At 48.2% G+C, this 24,466-nt stretch overlaps 1 protein-coding gene across 4 annotated transcripts in view; it reads left to right on the forward strand.

The window, feature by feature from the left end:
• Abr (ABR activator of RhoGEF and GTPase) overlaps positions 1-24,466 on the forward strand; it is a 195,141-nt gene that overhangs the window by 118,213 nt on the left and 52,462 nt on the right. For all 4 annotated transcript variants that reach the window (XM_087910294.1, XM_087910297.1, XM_087910295.1 and 1 more), the window contains 4 exons: positions 7,001-7,099; positions 14,331-14,516; positions 20,803-20,910; positions 24,127-24,187. In XM_087910294.1, the coding sequence (XP_087766420.1) occupies positions 7,001-7,099; positions 14,331-14,516; positions 20,803-20,910; positions 24,127-24,187 (454 nt within the window). The remainder of the gene's footprint in view (positions 1-7,000; positions 7,100-14,330; positions 14,517-20,802; positions 20,911-24,126; positions 24,188-24,466) is intronic.

A 24,466-nucleotide genomic window follows, 5' to 3' on the forward strand; every position in this document is an offset into this window, starting at 1 on the left:
TCTTCTTCCTTGTCCGTCCTTTCCCCGGGGTACAGCTTCCCCTGGGAATGTCAGCTCCAGCCTGGAGAAATACATTGGTCTCTCACCTACACCTACCTTTAAGAACTTTAGCCACAGCCGGTTGTTTCTCTCTTCTGCGTCTGGAGGGGGACCTTTGAGGACTGTAGCAGGGAGTATGCACTCTGCAAAGCCAGCTACCTAACCACATGGGCCCCAGAGGGTGTGGTGTTCAATGCATTACTAGGACTAGGTGTCTGAGACTCCCTGAGTCTTCCCTTACCATAGAATGATCACACCCTCACCCTACCCACACTCTGGTGTGGCTCCAAGAAGGAACTAATGGAGACTAAGAATAGACTGCAGACCCAGGTTAGGTAGGAGGCAGATAGGCGGGGTTGGGGTGGAGCGATGATGCAGACTTGGGTGGGAGCTGCAGTGGGATCCTGGCACCTCATCTCTGTTTGGTAATCTGGTGCTAGTTTAGAGCACCAGATTAAGTCATGTCCCTCGTTGGACCCACAAAACCTCTGTACTTAGGTTTTCCAGTCTTCCCACCAGTCTCTCTATGATCCAAGAAGCGTGCTGGGAGTTCAGCAGTCGTGGGATGACCAGTCGATAAGGTTCCCAATGAACCTCCCGGGCCCTCGCAGCACAGGTCTCAATACCACTCATGCTGCCTCCTAGGCACATCCTTTCTCTGGGTTGTCACTGCTGACCACTGCGTGGTACTGGGTGCATGACTGGGACCAATGAGAATTTTTGGAATGACTGAGGTTTGTTGGGACACGCAAAAGCTATGCTAGGTTCCTGACCTTGATAGGTGGCACATGGTTGCCGAAGGGGTCCTGAACACACAGCATGCCTGAAATCATCCTTCCTCCCAAGTCTCATAATGCCTGGATAGAGTTCTCCCTGCCCTCCCACTTCTCTTCCCTGCTTCCGTGTTTCTGGAGTTAGCTTCAACCTGGGAGCTTCTTGCTCATCTGTAATACCTCTCTAACACCTGCTTCCTCCATCAGGCTTAGCCTTAGCCCAGGGCTGCAGAGAAGTGGAAAGCAAGCCCGCCAGGTTATGGTCTAGCCTAAGCACTCCCCCTGGCACCGTGGAGGAGACAAGTGAACAAGGCATGGTCCTTCCTTCCAGAGTCAAGGATCAAGTTCACAGGGGATAGATAGGAAAGTGAAGTAAGAAAGCACTCAGGCCATGAGAAGTGTTCTGATCAGAGAATACCAGCATCCAAGTGTGGTGTGACTTCCTGTAATACTAGCCTTCAGGAGACTGAGGCAGGAGAAACACCAGGAGTTCAAGGCCAGCCTAAACTACATAGTGAGTTCCAAGTCAGGATGACTTATGAGTAGTTTCAGAACCATAAGCCTAATCAAGAAGACTCCCAGATTCAGAGGAGGAGAGAGACCACTTCTGATTGAGTCAGGGCTGGACCAAGTACATGTTTGCACGTGTGCAGGGACCAAACGGCCTTTCTAGGTGATGCTCCAGCGTCCTGGCTGCAGATGGGCTTGGCTCACTCCTCCGTGGCAGCTGGTAGGAATCCAAGGCAATTTGCTCTTTGCTATTACTTTACTTCAGGAGTACTTACCTTAAACAGTAGTTGTGCTGCTGTGCATTTGCCCAAATGCCAGCCCTATAAATCAATCCTGCGTTCGCTGTAATTTCCGAGGTGCTTCATCTTTCTAAGGGACAGATGCAGACCTGCCTAGTAGTTCTCTCCAGAGCCATAGCTGGAGCTTGCTACATCTCACACACAACCCGGCTTCCTCTCAGGAGTTAACGATCTGTAAACTCATAATGCAGATACTGATAGCAACATCACATCCCATCTGTAAAACGGTGCATACTTTTCCAAAAAGATTTTCACACAGTTCTATTTAAAGGTAGATAGAGCTGACGGGTGGGGCCTGGTAGAAGCTGCTATTTCAAGGAACTCATTTGTCAGGAATAAAAAGCCCTTTTATATCCATATTAACTCTTCAGGTATTATTCTGTGCTTAAAGAGAATGGGTTGTCTGAAATGCCTGTATTCCTGTTTGAATAACCGTTCAGGTCTTTTTCTTAGGCTCCAGCACCTTTGCTGCAGGGAGGCCCATCACCCCATTGGTGTTTCCTGAAGTATGGGCCTCATAGGCCCATACTTGAGGGACAATTTTAGGTGACACTTTGATATATATGTTTTAAAGTTAAGTATATGTTTTTAATGTAGATGAGGAAAAATCGGACTCATATCATAAGGCTTAGAATAAGACTGCATTTAAGAAAAATCAATACTTAGCAGGGCATGGTAGATCACGCCTTTAATGCCAACACTTGGGAGGCAGAGGCAGGAAGATCTCTGTGAGTTCAAGGCCAGTCTGGCCCACTTGGTGAGAACTTGTCTCAAGAAGAAAGAAAGAAAGAAAGAAAGAAAGAAAGAAAGAAAGAAAGAAAGAAAGAAAGAAAGAAAGAAAGAAAGAGAAAGAAAGAAAGCAAATCAGCACTGCTGCATTTAGTGGTACATACCTCTAATCCCAGTGCTTGGAGGCTGAGGCAGAGGAGTACATATTTGAGGCCATGTAGAAGGATTCTGTCTCCAAAGAAAAAAATCACTTGTAAAGAATGATGTTAAGTAACTAACATGCCAGTGTGGCAAGGCTGTAATGGTGGGACATGAGCAACTAAGATTCTTAAACATGTATGGAGTATGTGAATCTGCTCTAAATTTTAGGTAGCCGTAAGGTGGAAGATGAAAATCTCCCACCAAGAGAAGGGGCATTTGGGGAGACGAGAGACTCCGTGTACTGTACTTTCTTCGGTATGACAGGTCAGCTGTGCTGAGTGTCCCTTGCAAACTGGTGTGGCCCTTGGGCTAAATGGTGCTGTCTGTGAAGTCTAAGACCCGCGCTGCTTAGCTTGTGGCTGTATAGCACAGCTAGAACCGGCCCGGCCTGCTCAGCCCTCACTGTTGCCTTGGGAAAGATAAAGGCCATGGAAAGATTGTGTCTTGACTTGGCCTAGAACCAAACCTTAGGAGGCTTTATTTAGCCCCTGAACACTGCGGCAGCCCAGGCCAGAGCTGGCCACAGCGTATCCATAGATGCTACCGTAGTGACCTAGGGGCCTCGAGATGACAAGCTTTCAGCCTAGCAGACTGTGTAAATTGCTGGGGGTAAAGGGGTTCACTAGGGCTGCAGTTTGTAGGCCCTGGTTGGAGAGAAAGAGGTGTCACCCTTCCTATGTTGGGGAAAGGCTAGCTGTGTGTCAGTACCCAGGGGCTTCGGTGCACATGAGCCTCTCTGGAAAACATGCCGAGAGCAACCGTCTCTGCATTTGTGTTACCAGTGTCCAGCATGTAGTAGCGAAGGAGCAAATGAATGCTGAGCCCTCGTATTTTAGAGACAAGCAAATCCCCCATAAGGACTAAAGAAACAGTTGTCAATTTCCAGCTATTTATTTATTTGTTTGTTTGAAGTTTATTGATTACATCGCAAGAGGGCAGAAGCCGGACAATAACTCAAGAACCATGTGCACCTATATCCAGAATGTCCCAACGTAGAAACATATATGACCTCGAGAAATCCATCCCTTGTCCAAAGATGGAAGTCTCTTCAATACTAGCTATTAGTAAAATTTACAGAGCTTAACTTCACATCACTAAATTCTCAGGTGCCTACACCCCATCCTAGCTTGAATTTTAGGAGTGTAGCCCAGCAAGGGGACTCTTGGAGGTGACTGATTATTACCTTTTAAGAGTGAATCTTCCAGATAGCGTTTCAAAAAACCAGTCTTAGGGATAGGATTATGAGATGAGGGTCTTGTTAAGATGGACTGTTAGGAGGCAGAGGGTCTTGCTCCAGGGCGAAAGAAGGCTTCCTCGGAGCAGGGCCTACAGATCCAGATCTCCAGAATCTAAGGAGCACTGAGGAGCTCTCCTCTCTACAAGATGTTTGCCAAATACTCAGGTAGATCCTTGGATGCCAGGGTACAAGTGAGGTATATAGGGAAGCAGTGGTTTCCAGCACAGGGGGCAAGTGCAGGTCAGGTTTGGGAAGCAGCTGGCAGGGGTGGGAGGGGACGGGAGGCACTGTGGATCTGACTTGAGGGCTGGAACCCTGATGCAAACTCTAATCGATACTCCAGTGTGTGTTGGAGGCCAGCCTGTCTCCAGGCAGCCATTTGCACCCTCTGTGCCTCAGGGCCCTAATGGTTACACCTACCAGATTGTGAGATGCCGGTGAGGAGCACTTAGCACAGGTCCTGGTAGTTGTGAAACTGTCAATAAATAACTGCCCTTCCCTAGCATGGAGTTTGCCCTGGGTTCCTACTGCTGCCGAAACAAATCAGCACAAACTCACAGCTAGAAACATCCCTGATTTAGTGTCTTAGCTTCTGGAAGCTTTCAAAGACTAAATCCATTTCACCTTTCCCCTACATTCCCGGCTACAGGTCCCATTCTCTAGCCAGCGATTTAGCGCCCCCCCCCCCCACCTCGTTGTCACGTTGTCTGCTCTCTTACTTCCCTCTATAAGGACCCTCTGACTTCTAAGGGCCCACTTAGGAATCTTCTTATATTTAATCATATTCACCGAGTCCCTTAGTAAGAAGGACACCTGTGGAGTCATTATTCTCTTTATTTTAGGGTGAGATAACAATTCGGAGATTTGCCCCCCCCCCCCCCCCCCGGCAGCCTTCACACAATTGAACCACTCAGGAAATGGTGTGAAGAATACTCCTTCAGAAAGCCATCAGGGACACTGGGGTGGGTTTTCTTTGTGGCTTGAGACACTTTTCTGGCCTACATTGAGGGTATGTATTTGATGCCCAGAAAGGAGCTATTTGAGACAAAAGGTATATAAGTACAAGCTTGGAAAAGGTATAGGGAGCGAGGAAATCATCCCAAGGGTGAAAGATGGAGGAGTTGGTATCGGAGGATATGGGGTGGGTCCCAGCTCTGCCTTTTAACAGTCTCGGATTGTTTCTCTTGCTTAATGGGGAAATTTAGAACCCATTTCAGTGTGGGTGCCTGAGGGCCGAAAGGCAAGTATGGAGAGGGGTTAGAGCCTTTTTCAGTAAAGGTCAGGTGTGATGTGTGATGGAGGCGTGGGGAAGAAGAGTGCAATGCAGTTGTTGCGAAGGCCTGAGGGAGATCACCCACTAGCCAGGCAGGTACCATCAAGGCTGTGCAGGTTTTCGGTGCTGAGGCTGGGGGAGGAAGTGAGACTTCAGCTGTGCTGTGCTGAAGAAGTGTCACTTAGACAAGAGAAGAATGTGTCAGGCACCATCAACAGGGAAAACCCAGCTTCAGGGACCCAGCATGCCTAGCTTTGGCCCTGGAAGAGATTGGGAGCTGGGGAAGACCCTGAGGCCACGGCAGGTATGTAAGTAAGATACATTGCAGCCCAAGTCGTTGTTGATGTCCTCTTTATTTATCTTTGTTTCTTTCTATGTCTTTCTCTCCTACTAGATTATAAACCAGGCAGTGGCAGAGCCAGGGCTTTGCTTGTTTCCTGTGTAGCCATCGAGGCTGCCAGGCATTCGTTCAGTAACTGGTTTGTTTGTTTTTTGTTTTTTTTCGAGACAGGGTTTCTCTGTGCTACTTTGGAGCCTGTCCTGGAACTGGCTCTTGTAGACCAGGCTGGCCTCGAACTTACAGAGATCCGCCTGTCTCTACCTCCCAAGTGCTGGGATTAAAGGTGTTTGTTGAATGGACAGATAAGTGAACCTATCTCTCCTAATTGAATTTTGTAGTATTTATATTGAGTCTTTGAAAAGAAGGTGTTCTTGGGAGATGGACCTTACTGCAGTTGGCTGGAGAGAGGGAGAATTCAGAGGTCAGTTAGAAAAACTTAGGTGGGAGAAACCAGTCCTGGAGATAGCCAAGGAAACTTCCAAACATGACAGAGGGGAGGGAGAAGGACTGGAGAGCAGCCAGGAATAAAGCTTGAGGGGTCTATGTGGTGAAGATTAGATGGTTTTCACTGAAGGTAAATTTTTAACACTCTCTCTGTACCAACCACTGTGCTGGTTGGTGGCATCAGGCTGAACAAGGCATGATTGACACCACAGGGAACAGGAATTCAAGAGGGAGGGAAATCTAGCATGGATCTGTGCCGTACATCCTAAGGAATGGCTGAGGCGAGCACAGGCGGGTCACAGCTGACACCTGTGACGATGCTAAGTCCCTAGGACAGAAGACACCAGCACAGGTGGCCTCAAGGCCAGGGCTCCCATACTCATTTCCGTCCCATTCTCGTTCTCTCAGTTTATAGATCACTTCCGGGGGGGGGGGGGGCGGCGTCTGTCCTTTGCTGTTCTGTCCATAACCGAACTCAACCTCCGTCATGAAAGGATGTCTTTATCCGCTCTTCCCTCCCCAGAGCAGACGTAAAGCAGGTCCTTGGTGATCCTAGTTACCCCTGGGAAGTTCGCTAGGTAGAGAATGCTGAGAGCAGCAGAGGTGCTGAGAAAGCAAGGGTGGGAGAGAAACAGCACAAGGCGGTAGCAGGAGTGTGATGACCGCTTTTTCTTTGACATTTCAGTGTTTTCAAAAATTTCTGTAATATAGTATCTGGCATCGCACGGAGACTGATGACATCAACCTCAGCCCTTGAGATGTTGAGGCAGGAGTATTGCTGTGAGTTCCAGACCAGCTTGGACTACAGAATGGCATTCTGTGTGAAAACAGACAGCAATAATAATGCTAACCATATGACTTTTTGTCACTTTTGCACATGTTGGTTAAAAGAAGAGAAAAAAATGCAGAGAGAGGGGTTGGAGAGATGGCTCGGTGATTGAGAACACTGGTTGTTCTTCCAGAGGACCCGGGTTCAATTCCCAGCACCCACATGAAAGCTCACAGCTGTCTGTAACTCCAGTTTTAGGGGATCTGACACCTTCACACCAATGCACATGAAATAAATTCAAATAAATTATTTTTTAAAAATGCAGAGAAACTGGTGTCTTGGGCTTTGGCATCTCTTTCATGAGCCTTTGGCTTGCTTTCTTGCAGGTGGAGGCAGGGAAGGGCCTGGAGATGAGGAAACTCGTTCTCTCAGGCTTTCTGGCCAGTGAAGAAATCTACATTAACCAGTTGGAAGCCCTGTTGCTGGTGAGTACCTGAAGGAGGGTGTTGTTCAAAAACTGCTCTTGGCATTGGAGAGGAAGGGGACCCATACAGGACAGACATACCAGTGCGCCACTGTTCACAGCTGACATCTGAGAACTGGGTCAGTCACTGCCACGTTTTCATGACTGTGAGAGGCAGGGAAAGACACACAGGTGTGGGAGGACAAGCACTCTCATGGATGGTGATGACTGTGACGTTGTATGACGAACTGATACAGTGTTATGTACTGTGGACACTTTGTTACTTCCCCAATGCCGTGCTCTGGGTAGTGTCTACCCATCAATAAAGCTAAGACTTCTTTGTCACCCTGGGTCCAAGTCCTTCCTCTTCCCCAGGAAAGGAGACCATTAGCATCATCCTGAAGGCTCTCTGTCGGGAAATGTGAGATGGAAGATGTCTGTTTTTAAAAGTGCTGTAGCTTAGAAGCGTTAGACCCGCCTGAGCTCTCGGTAAAGATGAAGGTGGTGTTGTGTGAATCAGATTGGGTGGTGACTATTAAAACAGCCTCCAGAGATAAAAGCACCACACAGATGCGTTTGCCTTTGAAGGAAGTGCTTATTAGATGCGTCTGGGTATTATGCAGAGTGATTGTGTAGTGTAAATTCCTTTCTCTGGGTGTTGTATAGTCAGATGGCATAAAATACTGCTTTAAAAAAATCTGAAACAGGAGGATCATCATGAGTTTGAAGCCAGTGTGGGCTATAAAATGAGTTCCAGCCAGCCCGAAAACCTGTCTCAAAAAACAAAATAGATAAAATCCCCCAGAGAATCAGAGATAAATGTAGACCGGTAGACGATGGTCCTCTTAAGTAAGATAACGTTTATATACTTGCTGTAATATGAGGTATCGCTCAGTGTCTTGACATTTACGACCCAAGGAATGGCTATTGGATTGTAAAGCTACTTTGCAGGGCACTGTGCTGAACTTGTTTCAGGGTCTCCTTGGTAAGTAATGATTTCCAAATGGGAGACAATGGCAGATAGGAGTCTGGTCTGAATCTAGAGCCAGGACTAGGACACAGCCTTACCCTGCTGTTGATGGAGGGATAGTGCATTGTTTCCACACTGTGCGTCTCAGCCCCTTGGTGGGTTGTGAAAGTGTAGAGGTTTGAATCAGTATTTTAGAACAAATGGGAAAAGAGTTCATGTGCATCATCAGCAATAAAGGTTAGGTGCTGTCAGGATGTCTGTGTATAGGTGATGTACAGGGGCCCTTAACCTTTTATTATTGCCCCTCTACTCCCTCCTACCCCTGTCTCTTTCTCCCCTTTCTTTCTCATGCAGCCTGCAGTCCAGGCTGGATTTGAGCTCACTCTGTAGCTGAGGCTAGCTTTGAACACCTGATCCTTTACCTCCACCTCCCAAATGCTAAGGTTACACTTACATGTTGACCCACTACAGTTATTTCTTAAATGTTTTGTAGATTCCCAGGGTAGTGGTGGGACACACCTCTATTCCCAGCGCCTAGGAGGCAGAAGCAGGCTGATCTCTATGAGTTTGAGGCCGGCCTTGATCTACGGCGCAAGTTCCAGGACTGTTAGGGCTACACAGAGAAAAACAAACAAAAAACAAAAACAAAAAATGTTGTGTGGATTCAAAACCACTGCTCTGCCCGATGTGAGAGTGTCTGCTTAAAATCCAAGCATTCCATAGGCTGGGGCAGAAGTTCTGAGTTAGTTGGCAGCCTGAGCTAGAAAATGTGACCTTGTCTCAGAACAAGCAGGTGAGAGGTTACCTTTGGAAAGCATAAACTCTTTGATCCTTAGTTTTCTTGTCTGAAGATGATACAGTCGCCCCTCCCTTCTCCTGAGGATCTATCCCAAGACCCCGTGAATGCCTGCAAAACCCGGGATAGCACTGAATCCTAGTTATATGATGTATTTTCCTTTGAGTACAAACCTGTAAACAGATTAGGTACCTTAAATTATTAACAATAATTAATAAAGTTGAACAATGGTAACCATATACCATAATAAAAGTCATATAACATGGCTTCTGCCTTGGAAAGTCCAAACACTAGTGTTTTCAGAGCATCGATGGCCACAGCTAAGTAATAGTAGCAAAACATTGCTGCATTGACACCTGTCTCCCTCACTGGGTTGAGTAGATCAGGTGATCCTACAGAACGTAGTACGGTTGTACTGGGCACTAAAGATAGGAAGCAGACAGACCTGTACCCCAAACTGCATTACCAGCAGAATGCAGATCTGAAAGGCACTGGACCGCCTGGCTGTGAGCCCCCACTTCACACCCTACCTGTGTGCAGTGGGAAGACTGTGTGTTTCATTATTTCTGTCTGCAGTCTGGGTTCACAAATAGCACTCTGCCTGGGACTGTAGTGAAGGTAATCCGTTGTATTCGGTTCTTAGAAAAGGGCCTATGTGTTACCTGGCACGGTTACTATTTCCCACAGAGCTGAGCAAAGACAGGTGAAGGCCCCTGTGTTCTTTTTGGTTTTGTTTTGAGACAGGGTCTTGCTATGTAGATCAGGCTGACCCCCAAACTCAGAACTATCTTTCTGCTTCTGCCTTCTGTGTTCTAGATAACAGTGAGTTTGAAAAGCGATGTCTTGCCAAGTATAATGTTATATCCAGAGGCTGTAGAGTCTTTGGGTTCCCCAACCCCCACCCCCAGGGGGGAGGAGGTATTCCTGAGAGGCTTGCCTCTCTTACATTCCAACCTCCTGTATCAGATGTTCTCATCTGAGCAAAGATAGATTTGGGAGGAGTCTCCCTGCCACACCTTCCTCACAGCTCCTACCCCAAAGGCACAAGGACTGTGCTGTGCGGTTGCACACCCCTCCACTCCCATCCTGTTCACTCTGGACACTCAGGTGGGGAAAAGACCAGCAGGAAGGTTTATTGCTGAAGGCCCAGGGAATGGGTGGGCTGGTCTCTCGGCAGCCTCTGGCTCTCTGGATAATCCTCTCAGTCTCTCCAACCCTCACAGATTTGGAGGCCTCCCCTTCCACTTACTGGGGAGATCAATGCTGCTTTTCCTGGGTGGTCTAGCTTAGAGGCAAAACTGTTTCTTTGGCTTTCTCTCCCCCTCCTCTTAACCACAGACACCCTTATCCATCAGGGAGTGACTTGGAAGTGCAGTGTGTCTGTTTTCCTCTCAGTACTTCCTGTTGTGCGAAGAACTAGACCTGTGTACCTAAGACTGTACACGTGGGCAGAAAGAGACAACAGACGCAAAGCCACACCGGGCTCTGTCCCCAGCCCTTGGGTGTTGACTGGGGCCATGGTTAGTAATCTTTTTGAGGCTACTGTTCCTGATGCATGTCTGTTACTCCTGAAGTCCAGGAGCCCAGGTTTGGGGATAGGGGATGGAGCTGTAAAAGAAAGAAGAGAAAGCTAGATGGGTTGTAGTTCTACACAGGTCCTGTGCAGGTGTGGACTGTTGGCTACAGTCCATCTCACCTTGGAGCCATAGCTGCCACCGCTAGCCCCACTGCCTCCTTCTCTTAGCCTTTCATTTTTGCTGTTTCTGTCTGTCATAGTCCTGGGGCATCGCCCCTTGCTTATCTGCGTGATAGGTTAACTACACCTCCTCCCTGAGCGCAAGGCTAGGTTAGTAACTGTGCCTGGCAGGGGCCAAACCTTCATGGGAGGAGGTGGAGGAAGTGGGCAGATTTCTTTCTCCTGTTTCGAAAGACCACTTGCTGGAGGACAAAGCAGACATGACTGTGTGAGGTCAGAACTGGCCCAGCCCTATCTTTGGGAGAAGCTCCCAGGGTCAGAGTTGAGATCACCCAGGGGTTCTCTCTGAGAACAACCTTGCCATACAGCTGTACCGGGGAGGAGAGTTGAGGTGGCTGGTGTGTGAGGTGGCCAGTGTGCTAGCTCCCTGGCCCTAATGGCAATGTTGGGTCAAAGCTCAGTGAGAGGGGACTGGCCTAGAGGCCTGTATGTAAGTGTTGAGATAAAAATAGCTGACGGAGAGCCAGTCAGCCTTTCCCCCTTCCCTGTGGAGAATGGGGGTGAGAGCAAAAGTCGTTCATCTGGTGAGAAAGTCTCATGCCTCCGGTGCAGGCTGGTCCGTGTGACTGGTCCTGGCTAGAGTAGTTTTCTTCCCCTTTTGTAGACAGTGGGAAGTTTAGGAGGAAGCAGAGCTGTTGGGCCTGTCTTGGCGTAGGAGGTAGATGAGTGCGTGCTTCCCCAGCAGCCAGCTTCTGAGAAATCTTGGCCTTCCCAGGACTGTTCTCCTAATTTACTTTGCTCCCTCCACACTGGGGACTGTGCCAGGGCGCAAGGATGAGTGTCTGGAGTTCTGTGGCAATTTGTACCTGTCCATTGGGCCTGAGAGATGAAGAGGGTAGCCTGTTACGTCACATCTGAAGGGGAGTCCCCTTATCCTTCCACCTGGGCATGGGAGAGCAGTGTGCCTTTCTCCTGGCTCGCCTGCTCCCTTGTCTGTGTGATCATGCAGCTCTCCCCCTGCTCACCTCTCTCCAACTTGAGGCCCCATTAGATGTCCCTTCTTCTTGAAACCTTAACTTTGCTGCTCCAGTGTAGTCTTCTATTTTTGGTTGTGGGCCTGGCCTTTAACGGCTGAGCCATCTCTCCAGCCCTCCAGCATAGTCTTGAAACCACTTAGTTGGGATTTATGATCCAAGTTGGGATTATCCTGCCTCACACTGGCTACCATATTGTTTGATTTGTTTCAATCCATTTTTCAAATACAGTCTAATGTTTTTAAGAAAGGAGATCAGGGATCATCAAAATGATCTCCCACATACTAGGCTTCTGTCGCTCCCTCCACTGAAATTCCTCTGCAGAATGCTGGGTCATTGCATGGTCAATGGTGTGGTCAAAGCTGTGGTCCATCCAGCCCCGCCTCAGCTCCTCTCCTTGCCCACTTCACATAGGCTTGACGACCTTCATCTCCTGTCTCTCACCAAACCTATTTCTGTCTCCAGATCAGCCATCAAGGAAATCTTGAGGAGTACAATTCCCTAGGCCTCCCTGTTTCTGAGGGTAAATGTCCCCTCTTTGGAGAAGCCATCTGACTGTCCTGCCTCAGGGGGTCCTTTCCCTATTTTCTTCATTGCGTTTACTGGTGTGTATAATTAGATGCTGGATCACTGACTTGTGTTTCATTTGTCTCCTCTACTAGACTGGAAACCCCATGAGGAATGGGATTGTATGTGTTCCAGGCATTCCTCTGGGTATTAGGGATTGGCCTTATGTCTGGTACTTGATTCATTTTTCACAGGATGAATAACAGTACTGCTTGTCCTCTATATGCCAAACATGGACTAGATACTTTATTATCTTTAAAGATTTTTAATTATCTTTTATGTGTATGCATGCATGTCTAGATGAGTTTATGCGCACCACACGCATGCACCAGCTAGAGGCAAGAAGAGGGCATGAGATCCTCTGAAACTGGAGTTACAGGTGGTGTTGAACCATCATGTGGGTGCTGAGGACTGAACCCAGGCCTTCTGCAAGAGCAGGAAGCAATCTTAACCACTGAGCCATCTCTCCAGGCCCTAGATACATTATGTAATGTGTGACTTTTGATATTTGATCTACCGTTTTAGTTCCTCGGGAGCCTGCCAATAAAGTGACGATACACCCAGAAATGGGGTATCAACTATTAAATGACAGGCTCAGGGCTCCAGGCCACACTGCCTGGCCTGACCCAGGTTGACTCCCATCCTGTTTTCTAGAGAGAACTTGGTACGGAAGGTTACTTGGTTCTAGTGTCAAGAGGTTCAGTGGGTCTTCTTGACCCTGGAATTGTCATTGTATCTGGACTTTGTAGAATGTGGAGGATGAAGAAAGTCAGAAGTCAGATAATGTCTGGGTATTTGAGGCATCCTCTTGTGAGGAGATAGGGGAAGCGGGAGTACAGTGGGGCTGGCTCCTGTGGCCCCCGGAGGCTGACTGTCACAACACAGAGGGAGCCAGGGCGACCTGTTTTCCCTCAGTGTAGGTGAGCTCCTTAGGCCAGCTCTTTCAGCAGTTGACTCAACCATGCTCTCTTGTTAGACAGCTCATGGCCTCCTCCTGTGAGAGTTGACAGCCTAGTGAGCCCAGGCTGGACCCCTGTCATTTCCCCACTGCTCCTAGGTCTGCAGGGAAACACAGGCTATTGGAGACCCCTTTCCGTACTGCCATCAGATGGAAGAATATTAGCCATATCTTCCGTAGACTGCTCTCTTGGTTATGTGTGCCCTCTCTGCCCATATTTCTATACCCTGTCTCCTAGCCCACTGTAGTATAGTGTGTATTCATCTTTTAACATTCGAGATGGGGGTTTCCCTTTGTTTTACAGGCTGTTATCAAACTCCTATAGTGGTGTAGTCCTTCTGCTGCGGCTTCCTGGGCAGCCGGGACCACAGGCACTCACCCAAAGCCCATTGTCCCAAGGCAGTGCTTAGGGATCGGGCTGAGTTACCATCTACACTGTCCCTTCCACTTGTGAGCCCTGGTGATCTTGGTGCAATAAACAAGGATGACAGTTTGCTTTCATTTTCATATCAGCAGGCATTGAGAAAGAGTCTTGAGACCAAAACCACACTCACTCAGTGGGAAAGATCCTGCTCGCTTCGCAATGTCTGCATGTCTGCGAGTGAGAACTGAGACACCAGTGAACCTGAGCCAGTTGTTCCATTTTGTTTTGAGACAATCTCTCACGGCCTCTGCTGCCCAGCGTGGTCTGCAGTCTTCCTGCCTCAACCTTGCTGCATGCAGTGCTACCGTTAACAGACCAGCTTGAGCTGGTCTTGAGTCTCTTCATGGTTTTACCTCCTGAGTGCTAGAACTGCTTTCTGTTTCTCAAAAGGAAGCAGCTGAGGAGCTGGACTACCAGGCAACACTCCCTTCCACTGAAGCATGACAAAGAGGCTTATGACTGGGACATGAGGCCATTGTGGAAGAGACTAGGAACCTGTTAAATGGACCAGTGAATGCATACGGGCCAAGGGCTAGAGGTTGTGAGCTCATATGGGGAAAGGGACCTGCTGTGGCTGCTGGGGCAGATTGCCGCTGTCAGGTTCCCTCTCTGCATATGGCGTGTTGGGACCTGTGACAACAGCTCTGAGACAGAAACTGTGTTTCAGGTGCTCTGCCCTTAGCAGCGGCCTTGTCTAGGCAGGACTTGGGCGTCCCTGCGTGTCAATCAGTGTCACAATCGCCTGGGACCTGCCAACGCTCTGGTTTATTCATCCCCACCTTTGCACTTGGTTCCTCTTCCTCTTCAGCCCATGAAACCCCTGAAGGCCACAGCCACCACCTCCCAGCCCGTGCTCACCATCCAGCAGATCGAGACCATCTTTTACAAGATACAGGATATTTACGAGATCCACAAGGAGTTCTACGACAACCTCTGCCCCAAGGTGCAGCAATGGGACAGCCAAGTCACCATGGGCCACCTTTTCCAGAAGCTGGTGAGTCTCCTGTGAGGGCATTGTCTCCATGACAGTCTGGTGTCTGGGAAAGGATTGGTCACTGTAGCTTTCTTGGCTCTCTTGAGTCCTGGGTAATCTCTGAGCTCTTGGAGGCCAGTCTAGGCCTGTGATCTTTCAGTTACCTGGGCCCATCCTAGAGGAGCCCTGAAAGTGTTTCTAGGATAGAAGTGGAGACAGGTCAAGTGTGTGAGTGTTTTGGGGGAATGCTGCTTCATATATATGGGGGGGGGTCCTTTGAGAATTGGAATGGAACTTCCTCTGCCAGGATGCAGGTCCTCTATCTCTCTGTGGACAAAGAGGCGTTATGTCAGGCTTCAGGAGAAGGACCATTCACCTGAGACCTTGGGGGGCCATTGCATCCTAGGGCTGCCTTTGCAAAACAAAGCAGTTGGACTGCCACGGTGCTGACTGATGGTTGATCCCAGAGCAACGAGCACCAGCAGCCAGCCAGCTTTCCGTGCTGCTGCTCAGAGGGGAAGAGCAAAACTTAGTGTTGAAGATGTTCACAGAAGTCCTCTGGTCGCCAAGGCTTCTATGACACTCTCTCCCCTAGCTCTGTCCGAGTCCCCTTTATGCCAACGCACTTCCTGACCTCTACAGACTTGTGGCTTTGTCTACATAAAAAGGCCTTCCCCATCTGCCTCAGCTTTCCTTGGTCTGTTCCCAAGTTAGAATGACCTCAGAGAAGCTTTTCCAAGCCCTGTGTTTGTCCTTTATGATCACATAACCAGCTGTCCACCTGAAGCAATAAACTTGGGAACAGTCCATATTTTCTTCTCATTAGACTCCCAGAACCACCTCAGTGATGGATGAGTGAATGAGTGGATGGATAGGTGCATCGTGACCTTGACTGGGGCTGGGGAGAACTGAGTGTTGAAGGAGATACCTGTGTCCTACAGCCATGTCCTAAGTCACAAGTGTGGCGGAGGCAAGCACAACCAGAGCCAGGTCACAGCGGGCTTTGAATCCCAGCTTTGCTGTAGAAGGTCCCGTGACAGCTTACCCTGCCTCCTGTTTTCAGCGTTCTCCTCTATAAAGAGAGGTACTGGATTATTGGCAGGAGTGAGTGAGTAACTGGAAACGCTTGCTGTTTTTGCTGTTGTCGTTACTGCTGTTTTAGGCAGAGGTACTCAGGAGGTGTTGTTTTCCAGAATGCCATCCTTCTGGTTGTAGAGGACCCTGAACTGCTTCCCTTGGTGCAGGGATGGTAAATACCTAGTCATCTTTCCCTGTTCACAGAATATGAGATGACTGGCTTGGGGCAGCTGCTTCTCAGCCTTCACAGGTATAGAGAACCCCAAGCCCTGATGGGAGGGCAGGTAGCAAGAGTGGAGACAGAGTTCTCCAGTTTGATGTTTCTGTTGCTTTTTGGTGCAGGGTCTCTGTAACCCAGGCTGACCTTGAACCTGCAACTCTCTGTCTGCCTTCACCTCCCAAGTGCTTCTGGGATTGCGGGTGTGAGCTACCATGCATAGCTTTACCATTTTGTCTGTATCATTTGGACCCAGAGTCCCCTTGGTCTTAGCTCCACTGGTCCAGTTATGAATTTGCTTCCCACTGTCCCCAAACCCCAGCATCATGAACTGATGTCTGCCATCCTGAGGCTGCTTGCTTGGCAAGGCCTGGGTGGAGCCAGAGCAAGCTAGGCATCTGGAGACAGTTTATTTCAGATGAAGTCTCTGGGTATTTGATTATCCATTACCAAGAGAAGGAAATTAGCATCTCTGCTGTTTGTTTTATGAGATCACTCCAGTGCCAAACTCCTGTTTCCAAGCAACCTGCACTTCCCAGTTAATGACTCTGGGTCTCTGGCCTTCCAGTCAAGGGTAACTATGGAGATGAAAGTACCTGGCAGGGCCCATGACCCCTGCACACAGGTGGCTTCTGGGTTACAAGAGGGTAGGACACACGTCCATGCTTTGTTTTTCTCATGGTAATGGAGGAGACCAGGGTGTAGCTCAGCTGCTTGAGTGTTTACCTAGCTTGCAGAGAGCCCTGAGTACAGTCCCTTTCTCTAAATAAAACTGGATGTGGTCAGCCACACCTGTAATCCTTGCACTCTTGAGGCAAAAGACACCTTAGCTACACAGCGAGTTTGAGACCAGGCTGGGAGACTCTGAAACAAAGAAAAGAAAAGTCATGAGAATAGAGGGTAGAGGAAGCCTTCCTGGAAGATTGTGCTGACTTTGGAAGTGTCTGTCTGGGACGTGTCCTGCGGCATGGAGCTCCTGGGGAAAAGTGCTTTTGAGCCCTCTACCAGGAACTTTCCTTGGGCCTTTCTCCTCCCCAGAGGCCCAGTTCATACTCTCCACTCTGGCTTCCCTGTACCAAGAGCAGCCTCACCAGCTTCCATGAAGGCCTCCCCTCTGTCCCTACACCCTACGCCCAGTCTTTGTGTCCTGAAGGAACAGAGCGATGTTGAGTGGGGCACAGGAGCAACATACTTTCCTAACACCTTAGTTGGAAGCAGAAGCTCCCAAGGAAGCCTGCAGCAGCTGTGTCCTGTCGCTGCTTCAGTGGGAAAAAATCTAAACCAGAAAGTCTAGAGGATAATACTGTCAGCAACTGTGTCTGCAGCTCTGAGTAACAGGTGTTAGAATCAGCGGAGACATTTTTCCTTTTCTCTCTTATTTTATTTTTACTTGTCCTTTTCTTCCTCTTACCTTTCTCTTATAAAACATTATTATTATTATTATTAATTATTATCTGTGTGAGTGCATAGGGTGTATGGGCAATTGGGGAAGGGTGTATAGAATCTGTTCTCGCCTTCCACCATTACATGGATTCTGGGGTCAAATTTCAGCAAGCAATGTGTCAAGTGCCTGTACCCGATGAGTCATTTTATGGGCCCCTCCCCCAGGGAACTTGTCTAATAAAAATTAAGTTTTAGCCAGAAGGCTGAGACAGGAGAATTACAAGTTCAAGGCCAGACTGGGCAACTTAGTGAAGTCTTACCTCAAAATGGAAAGTAAAAAGAGGATTCAAGTCTAGGTCCAGCAGTCCACATCCGTAATTCCAGCACCTGGGAGGTGAAAACAGAAAGATCAGGAGTTCAGGGGCATCCTTGGCTACGTAGGAAATTTGAGACTAGCCTGAGCTACTTAACACCCTGTCTCATAAACAATAAATAAAATTAAAAAAATATGAAGTATTATAAACAGAGGTGAAGTCTGCTCCTCCTTTCTCTTTTTCTTTTGAAGCAGCTTGCTGGGAATTATATGGAGCTGTGTAGACTGCGGTTTGTTTGTTTGGTATTTCATGTCCTTATGATACTGCATGTACTTTTCTAAAATTTTTATTAATTAATTTATTTTTATGTACCAATCCCAGTTCCCCCTCCCTCCCTGCATGCACTTTTAAAATGTGCAGGCGCTTATGTGTATGCATTTTGCAATTTAGTCACCACTGGGTTTGATACGTGTCGGTGTTCGTTCATCTGAACCGTGTCTGTCAGAGTTCCTGTGTTTGTGGACATTTGTTCCCCTCTCTTACCGTGAGGATCCTTGCTCAGGCCTCCTTGGGCACAGTCATGTCCAGGTTTTTCAAGAGCAGTATTAGTCAATAGAAATAGGTTGTGAGGAGCATATAAGTTTTAATTATTTTATTAATTATTATTGCATGTGTGAGAGAGTATAGATGTGAGGGCAGCCGTGGTGCATATGTGGAGGTCAGAGGGCAACTTTCAGGAATTGATTCTCATCTACCATGGCTTTAGAAAGTGAACTCAGTGCAGTAAGCTATTTTGCCCACTGAGCTGTCTGCTGGACCCACATATATACATTGAAATGTCCTAGTAGCCACTTTTTAAAAAAGTACTAGTGGGGTTTGAACCCACAGCCTCATGTATATAGACGAACTCTAACACTTAGCGATGTTCCCCATACTAGGAACCATAGTTTTTAAAAGTAAAGACTGGAAATAGTTCCATGCTAAGGTTGTTGTGTCCCATACCCAAAGCTCTGGGTTTGATCTCCAGGAAGATGGAAAACAAACAAATACAAGGTAGGTGTGGCAGTGCCTGCTTGGACTCCCAGCTGCCAGGGAGACTGAGGCCAAAGGGTCACTTGAACCTAGGTGTTTGAGGCTAGGTGGACAATACAATAAGACCAGAGAGAAAAGGGAGAGGGAGACACAGACACACAGAGCCGGTGAGATGACTCGGGCTAAAACCCAACAACCTGAGTTCAGTCCCTGGATTCCACAATAATAGAAAGATATAACTGATTCCTGACTATTTTATGCATATAGGTGTTTGCCTAAACATATGTTTGTGCACCATGTAGGTGCCCACTGAGGCTAGAAGAGGGCTTTAGATCACCTGGGACTGGAGTCAGCCAGTTGTGAGCCACTGTGTGGGTGCTAGGAATTGAACCTGGGTCCTTTGGAAGAGCAGCCAGTACTTTTAACTGCCGAGCCATCTCTCCAGTTCCTGAAAGTTGTCTTCTGGCCTGAAAGCTGTGGCACATGGGCACCTGAACTCAACATACTTCTGTCATACACATACAGATAATAAAATTTTTTTAAAGGGTTGGAATGATTGGCTGGGCAGTTAAGAGTGCTTCTTGCTCTTGCAGACGAACCAGAATTGGTTTCCAGTTCCCACAAAGTGTGGCTTACAACTGCCTATAATGTGGTGCACAGACATAGATGCAGGTAAAACACCCACACATACAAAATAAAATAAACTTAAAAAAAAATAATGGGGGGGGGGGCTGGAGAGATGGCTCAGTGGTTAAGAGCATTGCCTGCTCTTCCAAAGGTCCTGAGTTCAATTCCCGGCAACCACATGGTGGCTCATAACCATCTGTAATGAGGTCTGGTGCCCTCTTCTGGCCTGCAAACATACACACAGACAGAATATTGTATAATAAATAAATAAATATTAAAAAAAAATAATGGGGGGACTGTGAGGCTAGGCACGGTGACATCTGCCTGTAGTCTCAGGACTCAGAAGGTGGAGGCAAATGGATTAGAGTTCAAGGTCATTCTCAACACATAGCAAGTCTGAGGCCAGCCTGGAATATGTGAGACACTGTTTCAAAAAACAAATGAAAAAAGATATGTTTATGTAGGGGATAATTTCAAGTTTTTGAAATTCGGTGTGGATTTGTTATTGTTTTGTTTGTTTGTTTTGTTGAGCCAGGGTCTCACTGTGTATTCTTGGCTGTCCTGGAAGTGGCTGTATTGACCATGTTGGCCTTGACCCATCTGCCTCTGCCTCCTGGATGCCTCCAATGTGGAGTTCTTACATGTAACATACGTCAGTTTTGCACTGGCCACATTGTACATGTTCAATATTTATATGTTTCTCTTAGCCACTGTATTAGACAACATAGGTTTGGGTTAATAGTAGATTTGCTAAGTCATAGGCTGAAGCTGCGCCTGTGGTCAATTTGATCAGTCACTGACAAATTAGCTGTACTGACATAACTATAGTCTGCGGTCTCAAACCAAAGCTTAATGCTATCAGATTCTAGATTTTGAATCTTCAAATGGACACGGCATGGAATTGTAGCTTTAATTTGTACGCCTACTCTTTGTTCTCTCAAGAGGAAATACTTGTAAACAGCCCAAAGAAATATTTGAACAACCATAAATATTTAAGCAATTAAATTAGCAAGCCTCAGTTTTCCTTTTTGAAGAAAGGGTGATGGGCCCATCCTTGCCTCATAATGGCAATGAGGCTTTGCCAATCAGGACACGTGTATTAGGATCCAGGTGGCATGTAGGTATATAGTAAGGCAGGGGGTCTGGCTCCTTGGAGGCTGAGGAAGTGGGACTCAGCATGGAGAAGGGACCTGAGGCTACTTTGTCTCCCCTGTTCTGGCTTAATTCTAAGGTGTGAAAGAAGTATAAGGGATTAGAAACTTCAAGTCCTGAAAGACCTTGATGGTACTAAAGGAAAAAACAAAAAGACTAACAACAACAACAAAAAAAAAAAAGTAAAGAAAAAAAAAAAGCAAGTGTTATGATATGTAGAATTTCTGGCAGGCCAACAAAAGCCCTGCCCTGCCCTCCCCACTCCCAGTACCCCCTTGCTAACTATTGGCTGAGGCAGTTTCCATGGAAACTGTCAAGTTCAAAGGGATACTGTAGTATATTCATCTCTGTCTTCCCCCTGGTTTCCAGCAAGCCTTGTGGAGCTGAGCTAGAGGTTCTGAGTGCTAAGGGGGCTTCAGGAACTCGGGTGATTCTTCTGTTCAGTAATCCTTTCTCCATCCCACTCCTACCCTCCACTCCCCACATCCCTGTCTCCTCCCTGCAGGCCAGCCAGCTCGGCGTGTACAAAGCATTTGTGGATAACTATAAAGTCGCTCTGGAGACAGCTGAGAAGTGCAGCCAGTCCAACAACCAGTTCCAGAAGATCTCTGAGGTAGGCAGCTCTCCCTACAGTCGCCCCCATCCACCCTGGGTTCTGGTAACAGTTTGAGAAGCTTCTAAGTCTATGGATTCCTTCTTTGCTTGCCCCAGGGAAGCTGTTCACCACAATAATGCTCAGCCTGACATTTGCTTTCTTGCATCTGACATTTTTCCTCTTAATACAAGAATATCGATTGGTTTGATTTATTTTTTTTCAGGTTAGAAAGTAGAACAGATGAAGCAATAAATAAATAAATAAATAAAGGGGGCGATATTCCCCATGATGTTTCCAGGTGACTTCCTGACCCTTGGCTTCTGTTTCTTCTCTTGTGGAAAGAGCTGTTTGAACCTCCCCAGCTCATCTCAAAACTCTGCTGATGAGGGTCAGGTTGGAACCATGATGGGCCTGCAGCAATTAAATGCTCCTGCTACTTAGAATGGTTCCTAGCACCCAAGTTAGGTGACCATTTGTAATTCCAGCTGCAGATCCAATGCCTCTGGCCTCCTCAGGCACCCACATTTGTGTGCATACCCACACACAGTTACGTACGTGTGCACACAATTAAAAAAAGAAGTCACCAGAGGCACTGTTTGGAGCGCAGGGGTCCAGGCTCCTCCTTTCTCAGACAGCTCGCTCCTTTTCTCTCTTCTCTCTCTCTGGCATCTCCTCTCTGTCTCATAACTCACTCTCTCTCTGTGCAGCTCAGGCCACAATCTTGCTGCCTCATCCCCTTGAGTTCTGGAATTACAGATGTGTGCCCTGATGGCTTGGATCTTCTTATTTGTGTGTGTGGGGCGGGGGGGTTGTTTGTGAGGGTAGGGGGTGTAGTTAGGGATGGATCAGAGGCAGGAGTTTACATTCTACCGGGCTCATGACTTACTGTCAGGAAGGAAAGTTTGAGGAATTCTGGACTAAGTACATAGTTTTGAAAGGTACTTGCAAGTCCAAGACTCCACTCATGGAATCAGCCAGGGTCAGTTAAGGACAGAAGAAGCCCTTAGACCCCTTTGGCCAGGAACATGCCTGCTGCTACTCTGCAGCTAAGCCTTCCCCTGCTCTGCCTATGTATGGTAGAGCTATGAAATCCCCTGCCATTGGTACTTCTTTTGTTATTGTTATTGTTGTTTTGTTTTTGAGACAAGGTCTTGCCGCATAGTCTTGGCTGGCCTGGAACTCACTATTTAACCCTGGCTGGCCTCAAACTTGCAGTAGTCCTCTTGGGTGCTCGGATTATAGATATGCACCTCTGTGCCCACCTGGCTTTGGCACATCTATCTAGAACATGGCAGGGAGAAGCTGGCCTCTAGGATCGGCTCAGCTTGTTCTTTATCCAGAAAGACCCCTGTAACATTCCTAAGCTACTAGTCTTGGAGGATGTACCCATTTGAGGTCAGGGCAAGTACCCCTCTCACCAGCTCTGGTGCTAGAAGAGTAAGGGAGACACATAATTCCCTGTAACTGCTGGGATTCCACGCTGTACCTAAGTTGGGGTCAGTCTAGAGACCACGAAGCAGTTGGGCAGGTGGAGATGAAAATGTGAAGTCAGGTGTGATGACACATGCCTTTAATCCCAGCACTCAGAAGGCAGAGTCGAGTGGATCTCTGAGTTCAAGACCAGTCTGGTTTATATAGCCACCTCCAGGTCAGCTAGGGCTACGTAGATAGTGAGACTCTGTCTTAAGAAGAGGGAGAAGGGGAGAAATGGAGAAAGGGAGTGAGAGCTTAAATAAATAAATCAAAATAAATTTTTAAAAGAGGAAAAAAATGTCAGTGTGATTACTAGAAAAAGCAGATCTGAACCTGTAGGTTTGGGTGTACAGTCACATGGAACTGGTGCCTCACCTCTGGGAACACATGTTCCGTTCCATTTCCAGAGGAGGCTTGTGCCCAGTTTCTTCTCCCCAGCCTCTGGGAGGACAGGACAAGGCTGGGGAAGTCCCTCTTGATGAAGTCATGGGGCTGCAGAAATGATGCCTCCTTTCATCTTCCCGCCTTCTCTGGGAAAGAAGACTCTGGTGTGTTCACAGTAGCTGTAATGAATGGGCCCTGGGTATCCAGAGGTCAGCATGGTCTAGAGAGTGTCCGGAGACTCTGCAGTCCCCTCTTAACCTGGCTGACTGCTTGTTCTCTGTGCATCCATGCAGAATTTAGTACCCCCTACCCCAAAGCCTATTCCAGAGGACAGAGCCAGGCCCATGGCCCTCTGCCAGGTGGCTGCTCATCTTGACTCACTCACTGAAAATGACGCTGATGCTTCCTGCTGGCGCTGCCACTTAATTACTGCAATTAGGCCCTTCTCTGCAGCAGCAGTGATTTCATACCTCTGGGCTGCACTGGAGGGGGTGTGGACCAAAATCCCTTAAAGCAGAGAATCCAGGCACCCATGAGAGACAGACTTGGTCTAGAGAAGCTGAGTTAACCACCACCCCCACGTTCCAGGCTCATCTCCTGGGGGTTTTCTCTGTCTAGAAACAGCTGGAGATGGTGCAGGAAATGAGCTCCTACTGTGTGGGCTTTGACTCCCCCCCCCCAGGCAGAGCAGGCAGCACCACGTGGGCATGTGACCTTGGCCTTACCTTGCCCCTTGCTTCCCAGGAGGACGTGCCTCTCCTAGCGGCTCCTCTTGCCTAGTGAGGATTGCATTGCAGCTCCAGTTGCGGGCTGCACTGTCCTGTTGGCAAAGCCTGGGGTAGCTCTTCGTCTAAAGCAAGTGGAAGAGGTTTAGATCTAATGATCTCTGTTCCCAAAGTCTGTTTCCAGCACCCATTCCTGGGTCACTTGTCATAGGTTCTAGGAGAGGTCATGGGGGAGGGTATGGCTTGGACTGGCCTGTGAACTTCAAGGCCATCTCCACCCTGCTTATTGCTCAGGTGTGTGGATCTCCTCTGTCTTGGCTCAGGGGTGTTCATTCCCAAAAGTTAGCTGTCATACCTAATACTTAACTGACTTCAGCCCTGGCTTCCCAGGGCTAATGTGTGTACATCCCAGAGGAGTGGTTGGCGGGGGGGGGGGGGGGATCCCTGCACTTGGTCACACTCATCCTCTTGAAGCAGGGCATCAGGGGGCAGGTCTTAGTTCTTCTTGCCACAGAACTTTCTAGCAATCAGTCCAAACTCTGATTCCCAGAGTCTGCCTCCCTGTCTCTTACTACTTATGCCCTGGTCTTCGGAGCCCCTCTTCCCTCTAAGCTGAGGGTTAGGCCAGTGATTCTTCTCCTCCCTCTCACAGGAACTCAAAGTGAAAGGACCCAAGGACTCTAAGGACAGCCATACGTCAGTCACCATGGAAGGTACTTTGGGGAGTGGACTGGATTACAGTTGTCTTCCTTTGTTGTAGTGAACTATGGGCTGTGTGAATGTGGTGGCCTCCCAGCCTCTGTGTGTGTGTGTGTGTGTGTGTGTGTGTGTGTGTGTGTGTGTGTGTGCGCGCGCGCGCGCCTGCGTGCCTGCCTCTCCTCCCTAGGCAGCAGGCCAGCTACAAACGTGCTCCTCCTTAGGATGCCAGCAGGCATTTGGTCCCTCCTCCCTCCTCCCCTCCCTTCCTCCTGCCTCTCCACACTCCTGCCCTC

Source organism: Myodes glareolus, chromosome 9 (genome assembly GCF_982192425.1).
Source record: "Myodes glareolus chromosome 9, mMyoGla1.1, whole genome shotgun sequence".
NCBI lineage: Eukaryota > Metazoa > Chordata > Mammalia > Rodentia > Cricetidae > Myodes > Myodes glareolus.